The sequence below is a fragment of the Echiichthys vipera genome (genome assembly GCF_963691815.1).
Source record: "Echiichthys vipera genome assembly, chromosome: 18".
NCBI lineage: Eukaryota > Metazoa > Chordata > Actinopteri > Perciformes > Trachinidae > Echiichthys > Echiichthys vipera.
In genome coordinates, this window is record NC_139843.1 from 24,842,893 (window position 1) to 24,867,521 (window position 24,629).

The 24,629-nt window shown below is 40.1% G+C and overlaps 1 protein-coding gene across 1 annotated transcript in view; it reads right to left on the reverse strand.

The window, feature by feature from the left end:
- Positions 1–484: 484 nt before the first annotated feature.
- The window catches only part of rbfox3a (RNA binding fox-1 homolog 3a), a gene marked incomplete at its 3' end in the record, with an annotated part of 301,849 nt that continues 277,704 nt past the window's right edge, over positions 485–24,629 (reverse strand). Inside the window, exons 9-12 of the mRNA XM_083932783.1 lie at positions 16,502–16,541; positions 15,698–15,762; positions 7,182–7,260; positions 485–529 (exon numbers count right to left, since the gene is read on the reverse strand). Coding sequence (XP_083788909.1) covers positions 485–529; positions 7,182–7,260; positions 15,698–15,762; positions 16,502–16,541 — 229 coding nt within the window. The remainder of the gene's footprint in view (positions 530–7,181; positions 7,261–15,697; positions 15,763–16,501; positions 16,542–24,629) is intronic.

Genomic DNA, 24,629 nt, shown 5'->3' on the forward strand with positions numbered 1-24,629 from the left:
AAGCTGGAATTGCTTAACATTAGTGCTTTTAATGTATAAGGGGAAATAACTAATTGAAACAATAAAGGTAGGGGAATTAGATGGAATTAAAACTAGTGCAGAAGGCCAACCCCAAGGAGCTGAGTTGCAGACCCATAACTTAGAGAGGAAAAGAGTGAGGAGGAATACTTAAAGTTTCCTCTTTCCTCACTTTGTCTTTTTTACCACTAAAGACATATCAATGCAAATACATGCAAATCAACACAGAGTAACAAAATGTTCTTTTCCAAAATAAGTACATTACATCAAAAAATGAGAATGTGTACACTCTGTAAATGGGGAAGCAACCGGAGAGTGATTCTTTCATTTCAGGGTCACATTTGCCACCTGGAAGCATTTTGTTTAGTTTTCCATGAAGAGGGTGAAGATGAATATTTAGTCATTTCATTTGTTGCTGTTTTTTTGTCTGTTTTCAGGGAAGGAAAGGGGTGTGCCTCTCTCTTTTCTAGTAGGGAGTGAAGCGACTGCACCCTCCTCTGTAAAGGCTAGCCTGCAACATCAAAGATGAAAAAGCTCCAATCAGTATTGCAACGTAGAACCTTTGTAATATTAAAATGAACTTCTCTCTTTCCTCCAAAGAAACCTTCCTCCCGTTTTCCACTTGTCTCTTGTTTAATTGAGAGGGATTTTATGCACGAGGTAGTCAGGACATTTTTGAAGTAACATAATGTCATTATGTGTGTGGGTGATTTTTGCATGTATTTGAGCGTGTTATTGTTATATGTGAGGTTTTTTTCTTGCACTCATTCTAATACTTCTTATACTTGTTGGCATAAAACCAAGCAATGATGAAATCTCTTTAGCCTGTTATACAATGTGATCACTAAAAGTTCCTGTCATCTGCATAGCCAGAAAGTCGCAGTTTGTGCAAAACGGGACAGAACACAGCATCATATGTATTATGTTGTCTGATTAGCAGAAATATTAGAAACACACATCTCTTTAAGCCTTTGCATCTCTTAAATGGAACAATTATTCTAAAAACTGCCAACAAGAGACACAGAACCCATTTTCTTGTGGAAAAAATTCGGGGGAAAAAAACTTTTTTTGTCTGACAAAGTGATGAAATATAAGGCTTTTTTGCAATACTGGCCACTGTCATCATGTTTGGATGAAACCTTAACTACCACAAAACTGCTACTTGGCATTAAGCATGCCACACATTTGCCATATAACAAGTTCTCCAGTGAATCCAGAACCAAATAACAACAATCAACAATTGCTCTTCAAAATTTGAACCATCCTGGCTTGTTTTAACATCTATACAGCAGATTCGCCTGTCTTTTTTTCCAGACAAAAACAAGATGGTTCCTAATTCTAATTTCTCCTGTCTAGTTGAATAAAGACTGATTGGAAACTGTTGCTGTATCACTCTCCATGTTCCAGGTACCGAGGCTCTGTTCAGACTAACTATTATGCCAAACCAAAACATCAATATTCTTCAAACCACAGATTATGTTCAATGATTATTTCACATTCAATGTTAAAGCTATGGTCTACCATTTGAAATATTGGTAATTATTATAAACATAGTTTAAACGGTGATTTGGTCCTGTCGTTCGATCTACACAATATGAACAGCAAAAAGAACCAAAAAGCCGTAGCTCTGCATAGAAATCGACCAATGGGAGCCTTCTGTGATGGAGGGCTCCCATTGGTCGATTTCTCGTACCCTCCATCCAATCCCCTCATCTCCCCTACTCCTCATCATCCTCTCTCGTCCCCTCCAACTCTGTAGTGATTAGCTTAGCAGCTCAGCTACCGGAGCATCTGTTACCATGGAGAAGGAAAAGACCGATACCAGCAAGAGGCCTCTGCTCGCCCAACAGGGAAGGTTAGAGAAAATGTAATTCAACCGAGGAAAAGGCAGAAACCAAGAGGAAATGTGACCTCCTTAGGAACCAAAGAGGAGTCAACATCGGGGGTTCCTTTGACCGTGACTGCTTTTTTTTCCAAATCCATCTCAGAGGCTCAACTGATATTCAGAATGTAGACCATAGCTTTAACTTTTCATTCTCACCTTTTACATTTGTGTGCATGGTGACTGTAGTTAAAAAACAAAAAACAAAAAATGGATGAAGATTGATGCAGCTGAACTATATCTTTTTTTTCCTACTCATTCTTTCATCTTGTCAAAACCCGGAGCCTACTTTACCTGCAAAGCAACTGGACTGACGAGATTGGTCAGAGATTCAGGTGTGTTATGTCAGTAGCAGCTGATTTAGCCTAGAGCCTCTAGTCCCAGGCAGCTTCAAGCAGATAGGTATGAGCAGTAGGCTACAGAGATCTGGCAAACATTTTTTTTTCAGTTTCAAACTTGTGGTCTTCAGCCCTAACCAACAAATGACATAATTTGATGACATTTATTAACTCCCTCTGGAGCCACAAAATACTTTATACAACTATTGAGGCATTGTTATGATTAGGTGCCTGAGGTAACTAAGTTGGCCTAGGTATGGTTAATAAAAAGGCATGTGCTATAACTACAGGTCTGACTGAACATCAGACTCTAGTCTCCTCCATTAAAATCTGACATGCTTTACCCTATCCACCACCTAAACTCCATAGCTTTGCTTTCCTGCTCCCTGCATAAAGGAATCACTACTTTCTGCATTGACAATAAATGTTGGCACTCAGAGACTTGATAACCCAGTCCTGCCCATAAAGCCTGCATCCAGATTATTATTATTATTACCTAGATCTGACAAGGTATGGTTGTCACAGTTTGTTCCTTTGTCCCTTCTCTTCTGCCACAGAATACAATTCCCAGGTATCTCTGCTGGCATTTGCTTTCCATCCAGTAGAAAGAAAGGTGGGTATGATCTGACTGCCATACTCATCTTCACACCTGCTTCCACTTCACTCATCTGTTCCACCTGGCCTTCCCTGCCCACCTCCTCACCTGTCAATCATTCACCTGCTTCTAATTCCTTCTCATTCGATCCTGCTTTACCTATACCAGCACTGTATCTTTGTTCCTTGCCAATTTGTCATATTTAAATGTGGTTACCTGCTATCTGCCAGCTACCTGTTACCTGCCTGCTGGACCCACTGCCATTCCAAGCTTTTAAAATAAACAACTGAATTCATCCTGCTGCCTCCTCGTCATTTGGGTCTAATCCCTATTCACATGTTGCCTGCATCATGACAGTACAATATGGCCCAACATGGACCTAGCAGTCAAACTTGGATAAGGGGATTCCTGCCTTTCCGTGAATTGCTACAACAGCACCCCCAACACTGACTGCATAAAATAATCTTTCACTATCGCTCTGGGAGGCTTTTTCAAGGCCTTAGCCAGAAAAGTTGCTCTCTGGAAATACAGATGACTTTGAGGCCCCATCCACACAAAAACATATTGTATGAAAACGACCTGTTTCCAATTCTATGTTCTTAAAAAGTTTTCCGCCCACACGGCCTAGGCTCAACAAATATCGGCATCCATATGAAACCAGTGAAACCAGATAAAAACGCAGTAGGCGCTGTAACTGCCACAGAAGTACACCAACAACGGAGAATAAGAGACAGAGAGATGTTGTATACAAACACAGGCAACTTTCTTGCTAAATCTGGCAACTTTCCAAATCTTCTTGTGACCTTTTTTTGTCAAATTGACTAATCTAGCGAATGTTTTTGGTGTTATTGGAGACTTTTGTAGTATTTTGGAGACTGATGTGAAAGCACGTATAACTCTGGTCACTTTCTCTCTAAACTTAGCGACTTTTCACATCTTCTAAGCAACTTTATTTATAAAAAGATAAAAAGTGACAAATTAAGCAACTTATTCAGACCATCAAGGAAAAAGGAGAAATATATGGTAGGCCTAATTAATTTCCATGCATGCCGCTCAGGGTTATCAAACTCTATGGCCACTAAGGTCTGTCTCTCCCTCTATCTCCTTTACACAGCAGCACTGTGCAGAAACTGTGCAGACACTGTTGTTATTGTTGTTTTGTGACACTGTGGGGTTAGAGGTTGAAGTCTACATGGTTGAGAGTTGGGGAGATGACGTTATCGTTTAACAAAGTATGCAGGTTCGATGTCTAGACGACAACGCAAGGGGGCTGTTTTTAGATCTATCCACTCTGGGACCCGGTTTCAGAAGATACCGTTTTCAGGCTCACAAAACGCTGCCTTCGCCCTAAATCTGCTAAATCCTCCTTGCCTCCTAGCCTTGGGCCTGGTAGCAACCAGCTTCCACTCACTTAGCCTTGTGTTCCTGCTGTCTTTCTGGCCTGATGCATTGAGCAAATTACCTGCCTGTCCTGATATGCCTGATGTGGCTAGTTCACAACCTTCCTGTCCCATTGCAGCTATTTCACTGCTTGCCTTTTGCTGATACAGCTAGTCCACTATCCTTCTGTACTACGTAGTTCGCCCACTGCCTACCTGTCCAGACCTTCTTTCCCCTAAAGTATCTGTCTCTTGGGAAGTTGAGGAGCCACACTGACGTCTGATGGCCATCTATTGTAGGGACTCATCTGGTGATTTTCCCAGGGCAACATGGAGTCCCTAGAAAAACGCATAGTCCCCATGAGTCGACGCTTTTGGCACATACACCTGTCCAGCGCCATGGAAACCTCAGAACCACAATCAGCAGCCCCTGCCAACACCTCACTAGAAACACCCAGTCCGACCTGTCGGCGTCCTCCTACTCAGCTGTCGTGTATGGTCATTAGGTACAGGCTGCCTTTTCTAAGGATGCACCAATCCAACTTTTTCAGTCTCAGTACCGATACCTGGGCTTTGCATATCGGATCGATACCCAATACCAATCTGATACCATTGTTGAATTAATCAACTATGTGAACCTGATAACTTCATAACAATGTGAAGAGTTTTGATGGTGCAGCACAATGTTTGTCCACTCAGACTTGCCGTGTTTGTTGTGATGTTTAGGTAAATATGTGGTTTTACCTTTTGCTATTATTTTTCTCAGCTGTACCTTAAGGAACACAGGTCTATAAGTAACAAGCTATATTTGTTTAGAATATGTAAATTTTAGCCAGGGCTAAGCGCACTAGCCTGTCTATGGCATTTTCAAGTTAGCATTTGTGCTAATTGTCATTATCATTTTTTGTAACTATTAATAAAAGAAAAATCATAGCACAGGCTATGTTACAGAGTTTTGGACACGTTATAATTTGTACATTTGCATCTTTATATCTGTATTTCAGTTTTACACAAAAAGAACACTACAGATAAACATCCTAAACAAAGCAGCTGTCCCCTGGATGTCTGTTCTACGTGTTTAGCTATCTGCCAAGCTAGTTTTCACATGTACCTTCTAGTAAGGGCAGAATAAAAAAATAGTAGCTGAACTAGGTAAAATACCTCTATACAGCTGAGTCTTTGGATCGCTCCGTGTTGTTGATGGTGTTGGCCGTGAGTCAATGGGCATACTGCACAAATGAATATATTATATAATAATATAATTGGTCCACGGATCTGGCTAATAATCAGATACCCAATCCAGCTAATTTTTCAATATCGTGACCGATATCTGATCTTAATATCGGATCGGTGCATCCCTAGCCCTTTCTGACCCTAAGCTCCCAACCATGTTCCAGTTTGTCATGTTTAAACCTGTCTGCGTATAACCTTCCTGCCACCTGTTCCATGCCTGATATCAGCCTGCCAGATTTACTACCTTTGTAATAAACTGCTGATTTTACCACGCTACCTCTTTATCTGTCGGCATTTAGGTCAAATCCCTACCCTGCAAACCCCTATCCCGCGTTACCAACCAATGATCATATTATGTTTTGTTTGCGGTTACAGTTTATTATATGAGGCATGAAATAGATTGAGTGTTTCTGTTTTTTTGTGAATATGGAATAAACTGATAGTGAAGGGTTTGATTATGGGAATATCGAGAAAAGGGGAGGAGTAATTTGCAGACAAAAGAGAAGAAACTAAGTACTAAAGAGGAAAACAGGCCACTGTTTGAATGAAGTAAATGAAGAGGAAAAAATGTCATAATTAATGAAGGCTTTTAGCTAGCAGCTGCCCTAGGGGAGGAAGAGGGGTGTTTAGGGGACACATGGGGAGATGGTAGGGCATTCGATTTCCATCATCACAAGAACACCAACACTCCGCATCAACCCTCATCTCATCGGTCCAAGGTGCTGCCCCATGCAGCATCTCCGACTGCAGCCGGTTTGCATCCAAGAACTTTAATTCTTCCTCTCATTTTCCCACTTTTCCTCTTTTCTGGTATTTCTTTTATTCATACTTTAATCTCTCACAGCACGTTGAAACATTGACTAAATTGTCATTATTCTTTGGAGGAAGTCCCCACCCACACCCACAAAACAAATTGTACTTGCAGTTTCTCCCCCATCTTCTGAGGTTCTATTTTTCTTTCTTTGGAAAGATTTTTTTTTCATCTTTGATGTTAGCTGCAAAGCTAGCTAAAAACATACATTAACCATTTGACTCCCCTTGATCTCCCCTTGCAAAATTTGAAGATACTTTTTCTGTGGGGAGGAAATCTCAGTCTTGATTGATCAACATCTTGGTAATGTCCCTTTTTCATTTATTGAAGTGGCAAAGAATCACATTAAACATTAAAATGGGTCCCTCAGAGGGAAAAAACTCAAGTATGAGTATATATATATATATATATATATATATATGTAAATACTGGAGATCAAAATCAGAGAACAAATGATAAATACTTGATTTATTATGAAATACTGTTATATTTCATTGCTCATAATTTGATAGAATATCAGCTGTGGCTATACCACTGCTGTACTAGCATGTTTTTAAAATCAAGTATGAATAAATGCTCTTTGATTTTGTTTTCTTCCAGTGTAAATATATATATATATATATATATAGAGAGAGTATACAAGTTGAAGTACAAATACGCTCTTTTGCTGAAGATCTTCTTAGATTATTAATGAAGCATGTCAGCAAAAATGTTTCATTTGAGTTATCCATGTACCAATAGAAGTTCAGTTAGTTTAGTAGTAGTAAAACATGTCCCCTGTAAAGTCAAACATCCATGTGTGTGTGTGTGTGTGTGTATTTGTGTGTGTGTGTGTTAGTGTGTGTGTGTGTGTGTGTGTGTGTGTGTGTGTGTCTGTCTGTCTGTCTGTCTGTCTGTCTGTCATACAGTGTGTTATCAGACTCACCATAGTGCCCACACTGTATGTGGCTGCAGGACCAATCGTATGGTGATATGGGTCTGCTGTTGCATAGACTCTGCCATAACTATAGAAGAAAAAACAGGCAGAAACAGTCTTCAGTAGCTTCTCCAAGATGTTTGACAAACAAAGGTAGCTAAACACAATCTTTGGATATATTGCAAACATCAGGGCCTGCATTTATCCAGCAGGACAGTATCAGTATATTTGACTGATAATTAGATAATTCATAACTCAGATTAGGATATCAGTTTGAAACATTGTGAATGTGTCTCGACAGTAATACTAATTAAGCTTCCTTGAGGACCCTAGAGGCAGATTTAAGCTGTGGGCTCCTATTGACCCCTCTGTTTCTCCCACTATCTTTGAATTATTTGGGTGTGTGTGTATATATATATTTTTTATAAACATATGTCTATTGATTTTTAACAAATCACATCACAGTACATTCAAACAAAGCATAAAACAGTCAATGTAAAGCAAAACAAAACCCCCCACCCCAAAAACAAAACACAAAGAGGGTAACACAACATTACATTAATGAGATATTAAAATAGCTTAGCATCATATGGTTAACATAAAAATTACATCAGCATTCCTTGTGAATAGATCACCTTAAGAGTTCCATAGTTTCCCCCAGTTCACAGTTCTCCAAGAATGAAAGAAAGGGGTTCCAGATCTCATGAAATGTGGCTGATTTCTTTTTCATTGTGTATGTTGACATTTTAGGACAAGGCATGCTGCTAGATCTTTCAGCCAAGGACAAACGGAGGGGCTCTTAAAATCCTTCCAGCAAAGAGATATCAAGCATCTAGCCTGTACTAGCCATAAGTCAGTTTGTTTCTTCTCCTTGTTGTTAAGTGTACTGTCCTCTGGGTACAAATTAAGAATGCAAAGTTTCGGGCAGTCAGGGACTGGGTTCAAGGTCATATGAGAAATACTATTCACAAATTCATTCCAGAACTTCCGTATCTCAGGGCAGTTCCACAAGCAGTGAAGGGACCTTTTTCTGTATTGCATTTAACACAGATATCAGCAATATTTGGATTCATCTTATCCAGTACAACTGGACATATGCCGTGTGTGTATCTTGTTTCCTTTTAAGTACCTTTCAGGTATACACAGTAGCAAACAGCAGACTACATATGGTACCATTATTATATTTTGCAGAGAGACCTCAAAGCCATTCAGTATGTGTGTGCTAATTTCCCTAACTTTTTTATAGTATAAAGGCTCAAAAAAACATCAAAGGTTATAATTCAAAACTCATGTCATCAACAATCATCATACATCGTAATACAGTTCTAGGTATCTTCTGGGTGGAGTCATTGTATTCAAAACAAAATAAGTTTGAAGTGCAATATTTATTTGCTCATTGTTATTTTAAATTCTACACTTTATTTTCCCCACTTCCCATAGTATGAACATATGTGATCCTGCATTTACCACCTGCTAGGAACTCCTAACGGGTTAGGACAGCTCAGCAGCTCTGGAAAAAGTGTTTGTATATGAAGCAGTAGATTCATGATCAGAATGATATTTGGACTTATTATCAAAAGGGCGATTTAATCAGTAGGGAAATACTCTGTTAATTGTTTCTCCCTTCCCCAAATCCAACCACCGGGCATTAACCTTGTGCATGTTGGTTTGATTGAATGAGTTTGATAATGGATAGGGAGTGCTAACCAACCACAATGAGTATGCATGAGACACATAAGGAATTGGGTCGTCGATTTTAACTGGGGTCCGGAGGAGAGATCTATAATCATTTCCTCCTCTCATATGAAAATGCAATCGATGTCTCCCTATAAATGAACGTTGTAAAGGTGAGAGTGTGTGATTGCAATGATTTGTTTTACCCAATTCAATATATGAGAAAAGGGGGAAAGTGTTTTATCTTTGGGATGATGGGGAGAGAGGAAGGAATGAGAAATACAATTTTGAACAAAGAGAAAAAATATAAAAGTCATCTTTGGGGCAGGGAAGCATAGACAAAAGGCAAACGGAAAAAAGGAAATATAGGGTGGTAAAGGTTTTCTTTTTTTTTTTTTAAGAAGATGAAGAAAGGGGTTGGGGCAGGGGGCACAAAACAGGAAGGTTGAAGGAAAGAAGGACAAAACTTTTTGGAGAGAGCTAATGCATTTCTCTGATGGTGTCCCATACCTTCCTACCTTCATTGCCATCTTTTTCTTCACCTCCTTCCCCCCTCCTTCCCTCCAAGTGCCCCCTATCTGCCATCCCCCCTGTATCTCTCTGTCCTTCTCCTGGGTCTTATTTCCAGTATTTTCACCAGCACTGGCTTGGAACTAATCCCCTCCCTCAACACCCCTCTCTTTTCTCATTCCACCCCTCGATCCCTCTTTCTCTGATGCCACCAGATCGCTTTATTTATATTCCTCTCTCCCTGTCTGGTTTGTTTATTCTCCTCTAAAAGTAAAGGGAGCCAACATAGGTCTGGAGGGCAAAGATAAGAAGCTGCGGGGGTACACTACTATGTGTTCAACTATGTGTAACTGGATATTAGTGGAGCGAACATGGAAGGAGGAAGTAAGTAAGTAAGTAAGTTGGGTAAGTGTTTAGGGCTGTGAATAATAATCTTCATTAATGGTCACCTGTCATAATTGTTTGATCAGTCACACAGCTGGAATCAACGCAATTCTTTTTGGTGAAATGGTATATGACATATGTTCCTAAATAAACACAGACAAATGTCCATAAATCTGCTTAGAAATCAATGTTTTTTTCAGTATCAATTATCCAGTGATTGTTGTCCGTTGCCATGGTCACAGTGTGAACAAGAACTGCTAGTATGCAGCATGACTTTTCATTGTGTAGATTATAAACTAAACAGTATAATAGTACCCTTTGTGAAAATAATCTTGGTACACTGCAGAGCAAGAGAGCAAGGTATACAACTGGATTCCTAAAAATATCAACCGCTTCGGACGTCATCACTCCGTTAATTTGCCATAATCAGTGGTCTAGACTCATAGATAGGTTCAATTCAATTCAATTCAATTTTATTTATAGTGCCAAATCATAACAAAAGTTATCTCAGGACACTTTACAAACTAGGTAAAGACCACACTCTATGACTTATTTATGATAAACATAGACCCAACAATTCCCCTCTCTGTGGAGGACGGCCATCTGTCTTGACCAGTTGGGGAGGAAGAAAAGGAGAAAGAAATAGAGAAAAGACGGACAGATGGACAGAGAGAGACAAAGACAGACACATAGACAGAGACAAACACACTTCCAGTAACTATAATATTATCTATAGTAATGTGAATATGACTTATATGTTATGGCAGTTAATACAGCAGAGTAGTAGAAACAAGCAACGCTAAGGTTATAAATTATAATAGTAGCAGGAAGCGTCATGCGGCAGCAGGCACCACCACAATCAGCAGAGACCTGCGAGACTACAAAGCACAAACAACTTCGGGGAAGAAGTTGAATTAGTAACATGCATTGATGAGACATGAATGATACAGACAGAGAGGAGAGAAGCTCAGAGTATCTGGAAAAGTATTATCCCCCGGCAGAATAGGCCTATAGCAGCATAATTAAGCAGAACAAAATTTGCTTAAAAATAACAACATTGCTAAGGGCTTGTAAGCCCTAGCTGTAAGCTTTATCAAAAAGGAAAGTTTTAAGCTTACTCTTAAATATGGGGACAGTGTCTGTATTCCAAATAACACTTGGGAGTTGGTTCCACAGGAGAGGAGCTCGGTAGCTGAAGGCCCTGCCTCCATTTCTACTTTTGGAGACTCTAGGAAAGACAAGTAGCTAATGATGTCCAAATGAAGCTTCATGAAGCATTTTCATTATTTTCTGTTTCCACTAGATGGAGCTCTCTGCTCAACAAAGGGTTGAAAACACACTGAATCACTATTCTTTGAGCTCTTTTCTTTAAAACAAGAGCTCCATCTAGTGGACTCAACAAATACAACTGATGCTTCATGAGGCTTCATTTGGACATCACTACAAGTAGCCCTGCATTCTCAGAGCGCAGCAATCTAGTGGGGTAATACGGTACTATGAGCTCTTTAAGATACGACGGAGCCTGACCAATAAGAGCTTTGTAGGTAAGGAGAAGGATTTTAAATTCTATTCTAGATTTTACAGGTAGCCAGTGCAAAGAAGCTAATACAGGAGAAATATGTTCTCTTCCATTTGTTTTAGTAAGTACACGAGCTGCAGCATTTTGGACCAACTGGAGACTTTTAACAGACTTATTGGAGCAGCATAAGGAGTTGCAGTAGTCCAGCCTAGAAGTAACAAATGCATGGACTAGTTTTTCTGCATCTTTTGAGACACAATGTTCCTAATTTTTGCAATATTACGCAGGTGAAAATATGCAGTCCTTGTTGTTAGTTTTATGTGAGAATCGAAGGACATATCCTGATCAAAAATAACACCCAGATTCCTTACTGTGGTGCTGGAGGACAACACAACATCATCCAGAGTCACAATGTCTTTAGCTAGTGAGTTTCGGAGGCCTTTGGGGCCAAGTACAATAACTTTAGTTTTTTCTGAGTTTAACATCATCGAAAATTCCTTAATGCACATTTGAAGTTTATCTAACAGATCGGTTTCTTCTGGTTTGATCGACAAATATAACTGTGTATCATCAGCATAACGACGAAAATGTATGGAGTGCTTCCTTATAATATTTCCTAAGGGAAGCATATATAAGGTGAATAGAATCGGTCCAAGGACAGTACACTGTGGGACTCCGTGACTAACTTTAGTGTGAATGGAGGATTTGTCATTAACATGTACAAACTGAGATCTATCTGATAAATATGACTTGGTTCAGAAGGCTGCTATCATCTGTTCACATGATAACAGTTGCTGTTAGGACCCCTTGGTGTCTTTTTTTAATGGTCTGGGAGTGGTTCTGTGAATTCAAACAAAACAGACATTACTTGGTTAGGATTAGGCAATAAAACTACATTGTTAGGTTTGGACAAAAAATAACTTAATTAGGTTAAGACAATAAAACTAATTGGTTAGGTTTAGACAGAAAAATTACTTGGTTAGGTTTAGACAAAAAAACTACTTGGTAAGGTTTAGACAAAAATAATGTTATGTTATGTTTAGATATTATTTAGATGTCATGTTTTAATATTTTCATGATTGTCAATCCTGATTGCCTTTTGCTTCCTTTAACCTGGTCTCAAGCGTAGATAGTGGTAGCGTAGTAACATAATATTTGCGGTGTGTGTGTGTGTTTTTGTGTGTGTCATTGTGTGTGTGAACACCCTAGAGAGACAGCAGAGAGGCAGTTGCCACCACCCTAGCTTCTGCCCCATCTCCTCTCACCTCCACCTCACTGCCGGGGGTTCCCTTTAAATCAGGATAGCTTAAAAAATAGACTAAGAGAGACAGGGAGAGAGCGGAGAGGGGTATGCTACCCATCATCCACAGACGGAGAGCAAACTAATCAACAGTGAAAGTGAGAAAGAGGGAATGTGTGACGAGAAACAGAAAGGGAATTAAATAAGTCTTGTAAAGAGAGACTTGCCCCCTCACCTGCTTCGTCCTTTCCTGCTGTGTTCATAATTCTCGTGAGCACATCGCTCGCCCCTTGCCTCTGATAAATCTTACATTATCGCAGGCCTACAGGCTCCTGCTGTGGCTGTTTCTTATCACCCCTGACATGCTCAATCTCCCTAAGATTAGCCCCGCAAGCACCTTCATTCACGCACACCTCGACAGCACACACACACAAACACACACACACACACACACACACACACACACACACACACACACACACACACACACACACACACACACACACACACACACACACACACACACACACACACACACACACACATACACATTTCTATAAACACATCACTTTTGATCTGGAGGAATCACTAGCAGATTGAGGCTCCCAGAGACCTGACGGCAGCTGTACAGGGAGGAGAGAAACAGTTCTGAGCAGGGGCAGGGGAGGTACAGTACAATGTCCCCGAGGTTCAGGTATCAGAGGTAAGGACGTGATAAGGAGCTCCAAGGGGAATGAAAATTGAAAGATGGAGTGGATCAAACTGCTCTCTGTTGTCTTTTGCTATTATAGTATCTACTTCTGTGGCCTACATGACCAAGAACAATGAGTGATCTAGCCAGTATATCTTTGGGCTTAAAGGTTGAATATGGAGAATTAACAGATCACTGCCATCTAGTGTCTCAAGATCATAGTCGCATCAACAAAAAATAATTCCATTCTGGTTGACAGGTTCCTTACAGAGTGTGTCAACACTGTCAAGCAGTCAGCCTGCTCCATGTCATGTGATGAATCATACAGGGTAACGACTAATTTGGACTAATCAGTTAATGTGACAACAGTATTTATTGTCAGTCAGTCTTCAACAGGAAGTCTTTCTGTGAGTGCGGTGGAATCCATTAGCTAGCTCTGCACTCAAAATTATTCTTGTTTCTGTAGCAACAACAGACAACTCTGGCAACCAGCAACGCCCAACGCTATTAGCTACAATGGAAACAAAACTGGACAGAAAGTCATTGTCAAACCCATCAAAACATTTTTTTAAATATCAATTCAGACTAGATATATTTTTTTATGGGAAAGCAATACTTTCATTATGTACCCCTCAAAACGCCCGGTGGGTGTATTATTCTTTAATAAATAAAGCTTTTAATAAAGATTCTACATATTCTACAAGTTTTCATTGATATGGTAGAAAGACAGAAAGAAAAAACACAGAGGGACTGAGCTTTTTGTTGCTTTTTGTGAAACAATCAAAACGCCGGACCGCCTCATCTAGTGTGAATGCTCGCTAAGGCTAAGATCTGCAATCATGCTAAGCAGGTACACAATGGTGATAAAAATGACACATTAACCTCTGAGCATTCCACACCCTTTTTTTAAGAGGCTGGGGTACAGGGTTGTTGATGTTCAGGGGGAGATAGCAGGTGCACTGTAGATTCCACATAAGGTACGTTTCATCAGGGTTAAATGTGGCTGCTCGGAAAGTTTTAGGCCACGTCCCCTCAACTTGCCATGTTTCATTACAAAAAAAAGGCCCCAGAGTGAATTTACCAGACTCCAGAGGTGACAAATCACTCTGAATGGGTTTAGATCGCCGGTGATCAGCTGATCAGTGATACCGCGGCGCGCCACTCTTTCTCTAAGTGAGAAATACAGAATAGTTGCAGTTTGATTTAAGGTGGCCTCTTTGATTCACAAAGTAGCCCGTTGTTGACGCCATTTCACTGAGCGCAGCTGTTCCGGTTTAAGGAGGGCGGTTGCCGTAGTGTCGGATAAACAGGAATATGAATAAGAATGGGTAAACTGCGAGTGTATTGCCTTCAAATCACACACACATCTCACCCCCCCGCCACGCACACATGCACACTCAAACAAAAACATACACACACACACCCCTGTTAGGTTACCACACCGAGTAGGCCTTCCCCAGACATAATATTTTTTTTCGCAATGTAGCGCAAATTATAATATTTTTTTACGCAAAAATTACGCAAAAATGTATCCAATTACTCAATCAATGGAATAGTCAGTAGAATTACAGATTACAAAAAGATTCAATAGCTGCAGTCCTAGTTGAAAATGCAGACCAATAATAAGGCACTTACAGTATTTAGCACTTTATTTCTACTCTTTCTACAACTTATTATTACAGTTATGAAATTATTGTCCATGTTCACGATCCCCTCACTTTTTGCTGCAGCAGTAACCGTATATTCCTGCAGGTATCACTGTTTCATGTCATATTACGTAATCTTTCCATGGTTCTAGTTTTGATGATGTTGTTTGTAATTAAGAACTGCCTCTTTCATGAGAACATGCTCATGTTCACTGGAAAGCCTAGAGTAAACTGAGCCCGTCGATAACCAGCTCAGAATCACCAATGTTCGGCTCAGAGAGGCCACTTAGCTCAAACATTGTTGGGCTTGTTGCCCCTGCTGTGCCTCTTGTTTTAATTCAAACACTTAAAATCAGTGGGTGAACATGGGTTTGAAACATGTAGAGTATTCAGCACTTCACTTCTAAAAATGTTAATTCTTTTATGCTGCTCACCCCTGCTAACAGGGTTAAAAGTTACATTATACTACCAGCGTTGTAGTAAAATCATGTTTACATGCAGAAAATATCTCAAAAGTAGCATTTTGGAGTAATAATTTCAACAGATAATCAATAACATTGAGTGTACATTTTATATAAGGATAGGAGAAAGATCTGTTGAATAAATAATTAGTAAGTCAACGCCAAAGCCATAAAACTGCACTGCAGATGAAAAAGCAAAGCTTCAATTTTTTCTCGACATTGGGCTCTTAGTGCTGCTTTGAACACAATTGACTATACTACACAACAACCTGAAACAACCTGAAAACAACCTTGAATCATACAAAGAGAAACATTGAATGTAAAAAAGTATTTACAATGTAACTAATGTTAACAGAGTACCTTTAAGTGACCCTCAAAAGGAAAAAGACAGCCAACATACCTGTCACTGTATGCAGCTGCAGCAGTACCAGCTGGCTGGGTATATCTGTAAGCTGCATACCCTCCCTGAGGAGAGACAGAGCAATTCAATTCCACCTCAGATTAGGAGCACAAGATCCATCTCATCCCAACTCGTCACATACAACCACTTTGTCACGACCCTCTCTCTTCACTTGTGAATGCAGTGGGTGGCCCTGCAGTTAAAATGTTAACGCTCCACTACAGCCGCTGTGTTTAACATGTGGAACGTGTGGTTAATGTTGGAAATTCAAACAAAACTATGTGGTTTTGTTTTGGCAACAAAGCCACTTGGTTAGGGTTAGGAAAAGATTGTGCTTTGGGTTAAAATAAGTGCCTTTTTAACATAATGTAACTATAGTGATGCATGGGTTTATAATTGAAAGCCAGATGTGTTTCATACAGACACTCACCTGCACATATGAACATCTTATTTTATATTTTATATTCTATGTCTATTACTTAAAATGGCTGCTTTTTTATTATTATATTATATTATTATATTAAATTATATTTGTTATTGCTAAATTCTGTGTATTCTTTCTGTGTTTCTATGTGTATATTTGTATCAGCTAAGCACAAACACACCAGGTCAAATTCCTGGTATATAATCTGTTTACATACTTGGCAATACAGTTGATTCTGATTCTGAGTGCTGAGGGCAGTGACAAAACAGCAGTTACAACGACTGACTTTAGCTAAAGCCCAAGATCTTCAGTACCAAATCATTTTCTTGATTGATCCTAGTGAATCACTTTGTGAAAAACATGTTTAAACATAGACTTACATATATTTCTGCTCCATAAAAGCCATCCTGGTAGACCACACTGTTGACAGAATATGTCAAACATGAAGCATTTGTTTCAGGATATAAAATGTTATCCCCATTAGCTGATGCAGAACATCAGCTACTCTTCCTGGGGTCCACACAAAACATGAAACATGACCATAGACCTTTTCAAAGATATAAACATGAACCCTACTTTATTTCCTTTATTTAACCCGGCTTTGTGCATGTCCCTGCTTGTAACTTCTTCACATGATATTTTGTCTTAACTGCTGACTGGCATTTTGGAAAATAATGCCACAGACAATGAAATTCCTTGGACGTGCATGCAGCTCATGCTTCCTACAGAGGCCTGTGCCATGCTATCTTGAGTGAGGGTGGTGTTTGATTATCCACACAGATGTCAAAGCGGACGGTTGTGGACAGGAGCATTTGATGAAATTCACATCATGAGGACCCTCACAGTTACAGGCAAACCATGCATTTTCTCTTATGATCTTAGAAAAACTCACAATTGGCTAAGATCAGATAGGTACCCACAAATTAGTGCTACATTTCACTCACTTTGAAGTTCTCTACATCCAAACTGAACAACACATGTATTTTCTTTGAGTTTGATGCATTCATTCTTTTTTTTTCAAAATGAAACATTACACGTAGCTTTAGTTTTAAACTCTAAACAGTTAAATCAAAGAAAATGTATCAGCACCACACAGTAAATTAGTATTTAAGCTCTTCCATGTTGGCCACCATTCATCCATTATCCTTCTCTCAGCCTTCTGCCTTTGCTCTCCCTGTCTCCATCGTTTTTTCTTTAAACCCTAAATCTATAGTCTCTTTCAGACATCTATTCTCTTTCTCTCTCTCTCCATGTCTCCCCCTTCATGTTCACTAGGTCTCTCAATCTCTCTTCAGCGGGCCTATTGGAGTGTGCAGAGCAGGTCATAGCAGTCCATTCACAGCTGAATAAAGATTGACACATTAGAAAAAAAGAGAGACAAATTTGGCCATTCTGGAATCAAAGAGCAATTTCCCGCTCTATTAGAAGGCAGCCTTTTTGTTTTATAGTCGCCATTCTTCTGTTACTGCATGCAAAGGCGTCATTTACACTGTGGACGCTGGGGACATGTGCCCACCACCTTTTTGAAATGGCCAATTTTGTCCCCACTACTTTACAATTTGTTAAAAATGTTCTGAAAAGTAGCATGTGACAATGATGACAATTGACATTTATTGATGAGGTGATGTGAGTTGCGTTACTAACGTTCATGGTCATGGTCGTGGTCATGTAACCATGGTAATTGGACAGTGGCAGTGTGACAGAAGGAGAGATGAGACGTAAAAGTTTAAACATGCTACAGAAAAAAACAAAAGGAAAGAAGGACGTGCTTCTTTGGAAAAACTGGGCTGGAGTATGGATTATAATATTGGATGACTCTTTCAACAGTTATTTTCCGCAGTCAGCTGGGATCGGCTCCAGCCCCCCCGCGACCCCGATAGGGACAAGCCGTTGAAGATGAAGATGAATGTTTCAACAATGTTATAGGGAGACATGACAGATTCACAGTGAAATATTTTATCATCACATAAGGTAGGGGCAATAATAGTTTATATGTGTGTGTGTGTGTGTGTGTGTGTGTGCGTGTGTGTGTGCATATGTATATATATATATATATATATATATATATATATATATATATATATATATATATACTGGAGATCCAAATTAGAGAACAAATTATTAAAACTTGACTTAATCTGAAATACTGTTATTTTTTTTGTTCATTATTTGAAATAATATCCACTGTCTACCAGCATGTTTTTTAAATAACCAAGGCACTTCGACAAAAACCTTTATTTTGTGAAAAAACAGTGATCAAAATTAGAGAACAGTAACCATTGTGTCAGAAGAGAAGATTTCAACAATGTTTTCTTCTCTAGGATTCAAAAATGAACAAGAAGTGTAGAGGCAACAGCTTTGAATGATTTCAGCACATCTGCACCCACAGGACATCAGTAGTTTCTCACACTGCTCTGGTTTGATCTGGGTCCCTTCTGACTCAGTCTCTTCCACAGTTCACTAACTGGAGTGGGTTTCTTACACATTACTTTGTTAACAAGGATTTTCCAGAGGTTCTCTATGGGGTTTAGACCTAGACCTGGACTGACACTTCATCCTCCATTTTGAACTGACTTCTTCTGACTACTACAGAAGATTTTGCTGCTGGAAACAAAAATTAATCGGTTAGAAGTATTTATAGAAGTGAATGGATATTGTGACAACAATACCACCCTAGCACTGACTGAAAACAGTGGACAGGGGCATGCCAGAACCCAGCAAACTAGCAACGATGAAGCTACGAGGAAACGGGAGGTCCCTGTACAGGGTAATAAATCTACCAGCGATAATCCTCCCTGGAACACACTTGGGGCAAAGCCAAAGAGAAGACCACCTCCCTGCGACAAGGGAGAACGGACAACCGGGAGGACCCAGCGCCCCGATATCTCTGATCTGACCGGTTGGCCTGCGCTACCATCTCTATCCAGGCATAGCGCTTCATCAACTCCCCTGCCACGGAGGACACAGCAGCGGACAGCTGAGAAGAGGAAAAGTACCAAGAAACTTCCCCAGCAAGCAAGTGTTCAACTAAAGAACAGGTTTGCTCCACTGTTGTCGGACAATGGATCCCCCTCTGATTGCCTGAATAACCCACCATCACCACGCAGAAGGGTAAGACCTGCTAACTTAAAACCACCGAGAAAGCTAACAAGTGGGCCTGAAAATCTGATTGTGGGTGACTTTTCTGTAAAAGATATGAAAAGCAATAATAACACCAAAGTACTCTGCTTTCCGAAGGATACGGTGTCTGACTTGGAAAAAAGAATCCTGGATATTGTGGCTGCACACCCAAATGTGAAAAATATCATTCTGCACATTGGTTTTAATGACATTGAAAAACAACAATCAAGTGAGCTGAGAGAGCACTTCAATAAACTCTTTGAAACAGTCAGCGCTGTGAATGCTGAGGTGTTTATCAGTGGTCCTCTACCCCCGATCAGGAGAGGAGCTGAGAGATTCAGTCGACTTTACTCGCTGAATGAGTGGCTCTCCAGCGTTTTTCTTGCTCGTTCGATGCATTTTATTGACAATTTTAGCTTTTTCTGGGACCGCAGGCATCTTTTTAAGGCAGACGGACTTTGTCTAAATAAGCTGGGAGTAAAGCTTTTCATGACCAACATGTCTTACTTCCTGCGTCATCCATCTATCAACACTGCCAAGGACAAGAGACAAGAGGAACCAACGGAAAAGACAGACACAACACAGCTTATCATGAACGTCGAAGGAGGACCGCCATTGCAAAAGGAGAGCGCTGACCACGAGAGACACCGGAGCAAAGAGGAGACGTGTCCATCCCCCTCTACCTCCCCTTTCATTTCAAATGGGCTTGAAGATCCCTCCCCCACACCCCCCAAGCCTAAATCCAGGTCTCCATCCTTCTCCCTCCCTCAAGTAAGCCTTTCTCCCCCCTTATCCCCTTTGGAGTTCCGGGAGCTACCCCCACCCACTCCCCGCCCTACTCCTATTTTTACTCCCCTTGACCGACCTCAGCGATCCCCCCCTCAGCGTCATCTCAGTGGCACCTCCCTCCCACCTCCCCCCCCCCCTCCACGAAGGTGTGCTTCACAAACCCTCAGCCCTACTCCGCCCCTCTTACGTAAACCCCCTCTTCGCCCTCAACGTCCACCTCCAGTATTTCATTCCAGCTCTGACGCTGCCCACTCCTCCTCCCCCTCATGGCCACCCCCGCCCCGCCCTGACAGCAGTCCTGAATATTATTGATACAAAACAGGGTTCAGCAGTAGACCACATTATCAGCTGGGCCCAAGGCTGCCTACGTCAAAGCTTGGCACCTTCTACATTCCTGTTGTGACTACCAAGAGAGAGAACATTGGGAAACGTAGACACCCTGCTAACCTAAACAATCTCATTCCTATCCTCTCCAAATCAAAGTCAACATCGAAGCCTGTCAATAACACCATCAGGATGGGTCTGCTCAATGTTAGGTCTCTGAATAACAAATCATTTTTAGTCAACGATTTTATTACTACTTCCAAACTTGATTTTATGTTTTTAACTGAAACATGGCTGGAGCAAAATAACAGTGCAAGCATTCTGATCGAGACAGCACCCCCCAACTATAACTTTATTGATGTATGTAGATCTGGGAAAAGGGGGGGAGGGGTTGCTGCTATATTTAAAAACATATTTCAGGGGAAACAGATGTCACTTGGTGATTTTACATCATTCGAATACCTGTGTGCTGTGTTGAAATGCTCTCCCAAAATTCTTCTGTTAATTATTTACAGGCCACCTAAATACTCAGCAAATTTTTTCGATGATTTTACCGAATTATTGTCTAGTATCTCCACTGACTTTGACTGCCTAGTTATAACTGGTGACTTTAATTTTCATATTGATGATTCGAATGGCAAGGGTGCAAAGGAACTTTTTACTATTTTAGATACATTTGACCTGTCTCAACATGTGAAAGAGGCTACTCATTGTAAAGGACACACCCTGGACCTGATTATCACAAAAGGTCTCAATGTTTCTGATGTTCTTGTGACTGATCTTTCATTGTCTGATCACTTCTGTGTTTTCTTTAATATTTCTTTAATTCCGGAGACACAAACAGAATCAAAGAATGTCAAAAAGCGCTACATCAATGAACATGCTAATGTACTCTTTAAAAATGCCATCTCCTCGCTACCACCTCTAAACCCATGCCATGCTGATGATCTTGTAAACAACTTTAATTCCAAAATTGTGAATATCATAGATGTCATTGCACCGGTTACAGTTAAAACGATTTCTGGTAAGCAAAAGGCACCCTGGAGAAAAGCTGCTGTTGTAACAGCCCAGAGAAGAGAGTGCAGGAAGGCTGAACGAATCTGGCGAAATACAAAACTTCATATTCACCATGACATCTATAAAGAGAGGCTCCAGGCCTACAATTTAGTCTTAAAAAGTGCTAGAGAAACATTCTTCTCCAATATCATAAACAGCAACACTAATAAGGCCAAAACCCTATTTGCAACTGTCAACAGACTGACCAACCCCCCAACACAAATACCAGCCGAACTCCATTCCACACAGAAATGCAATGAGTTTGCATTCTTTTATACTGATAAAATTGAAGGCATCAGACGTGCCATCAATATCTCAAACAAAAAAGTTGGATCACCACCCCGTTTAGGCCAAAATAACAAAGCAATGATGGCAAGCTTCAATGCCATAGACTCTAAAACTCTAGTGGAAACAGTGACCGATCTAAAGCCAACCACCTGCTGTCTCGATGCTTTACCTACCAACTTCTTTAAGAATGTTTTTGACTGCCTATCAACAGACGTATTGCAAATAGTTAATAACTCTATTCAATCGGGCAATTTCCCAAAGGCCTTCAAAACTGCAGTCATTAAACCTCTTCTAAAAAAGCGGAGCCTAGATGCCTCTATTATCAACAACTACAGACCAATTTCAAATCTACCATTCATAAGTAAAATAATTGAGAAAGTTGTACTCCAACAACTAACTCACTTCTTGGCTTCTACTGGCTGCCACAACAACCTCCAGTCAGGATTTAGACCTTTTCATAGCACAGAGACGGCCCTTATTAAAGTTATAAATGACATCCGTCTTAACACAGACTCTGGCAAAACTTCAGTACTAATGCTATTGGACCTCAGTGCTGCATTTGACACTGTCGACCACTCAATACTTTTGGACAGGTTGGAAAACTGGGTGGGGCTCTCAGGCACAGTCCTAAACTGGTTCAAGTCATATCTACAAGATAGGAACTATTTTGTTTCCATTGGCGACTTTGTATCAGAACAGACCAACGTAACGTGTGGAGTCCCCCAAGGTTCAATCTTGGGGCCGACTTTATTTAATATCTATATGCTCCCACTAGGACAAATCATGCAAAATAATAACATTGACCACCATTGCTATGCCGATGACACCCAAATCTATGTAGCGCTATCACCAAATGACTATCGCCCCATAGATCTACTGTGCCAGTGCATTGAGCAGGTCAAACACTGGATGTGCCAAAATTTCCTTCAACTAAATGAGGATAAAACTGAGATAATTGTTTTTGGTGCTAAGAAAGAAAGGTCTAAAGTCATCCAACACCTTCAATCACTGTCCCTGAAAACCTCAAATAAAGCCAGAAATCTTGGGGTTCTGATTAACATTTCAACAGTCACATCAAATCAGTAACAAAATCGGCCTACTATCACCTTAAAAATGTAACAAGACTTAGAGGGCTCATGTCAGCTCAAGACTTAGAAAAACTTGTCCATGCCTTTATAACCAGTAGGCTAGACTACTGTAACGGTCTCCTTGCAGGTCTTCCCAAAAAAACTGTCAGGCAGCTACAGCTTGTTCAGAACGCTGCTGCTAGAGTTCTAACAAAGACCAAAAAATGTGAGCACATTACACCAATTCTTAAATCATTACACTGGCTTCCTGTACGTCAGAGAATTGATTTCAAAATCCTCCTGCTCACATATAAATCACTTCATGGTCTAGGGCCGAGGTATATCACTGATATGCTCCCACTACATAAGCCTTCTAGATCACTAAGATCCTCTGAGACCAATCTGTTAGTGGTTCGCAGAGTAAACTCAAATCAAGGGAAAGCATCTTTCAGTCATTATGCAACAAACAGCTGGAATAAACTTCCTGAAGATTTGAGACTTTCACCCACTCTGACCACTTTTAAAACTAGACTGAAAACTTTTATGTTCACCTTAGCTTTCTGCTAAATCTTCGCACTTTTAACGTCCGCACTGTTTTTATTATTGTCTATGTTTTTATTCTCTTTGTCTTCCTGTAATGCATTTGAATTCATGACATGTTGTGCTGTGAAGCACTTTGAGTCTGCCTTGTGTATGAAAAGTGCTATACAAATAAAGCTGCCTTGCCTTGCCTTGCCTTCTTTACACACTTTGGGTTCAGTCTTTCCCCAGTCCTACGCCCAACATAATGTTTCCCATCAGAGCCAAATAAAGTGAACTTTTGCAATGTCATGTCATGGTTTGGGGATGTTTTTTGCAGCAGGAGTTGGGCCTCTTGTACAGCTACATAGTAGGGTGAATGCAAATGTTTATGTGAACCTCCTTCAGCAACATGCAATACCTTCACTGCAACTGTCTCCCAATCAGCGGCAATTTTCATACAAGACAATGTCCCCTGTCACACTGCAAAACAGGTGAAGCAGTCTCATGAAGTTAAGACTATTAAAACAATGAAATGTCCAGAGTCCAGATCTAAACCCCATAGAGAATCTCCGAAAAATCCTCAGCAACAAAGAAATGTGTAAGAAACCCACTACAGTTAGTGAACTGTGGAAGAGACTGAGTCAGAATGGACCCAGATCAAACCAGAGCAGTGTGAGAAACTAGTGATGTCCTGTGGGCGCAGATGTGCTGAAGTCATTCAAAGCTGTGGCCTCTACACTTCCTGTTCATTTTTGAATCCTACAGAAGAAAACATTGTTGAAATCTTCTCTTCTGAAATAATGGTTACTATTCTCTAATTTTGATAAAAAATGTTTTTAACACTATAAAGATTATTGTTAAATTACCAAGGCACTTGGTAAGGCACTGTACTTATGTGTTTTAAATCTTTCATACAGTATGTTTTACGTTTTTTTTTCAGTAAACTGCACTGTAACTTCTGTAACTGTAACAATATTTTATATGATTTAAATTACCTTTTATGTGTTTTTTCCCAATGCTTTTAATGTTTTATGTAAATCACTTTGAATTACCTTGTTGTTGAATTGTGCTGTACAAATACACTTGTCTTGCCTTACAGCAGTGATCAAATCAAATTTTCAAAAAAACAATAAACAAACAATATTTCAGAACAAAGTTAAATACTTCGTCCTCTCATTATGATCTCCAGTGTATAAATATATATATATATGTATCTATATGTGTGTGTGTGTGTGTGTTAGTGATAGCTACTGTGTTTGAGTAATAGTTTGAATCCCATTTGCAGTAAGATGTTCCAGTCTCGGAGACATGTCAAACAGTGTTTGTTTGTCAGCTGGGATCG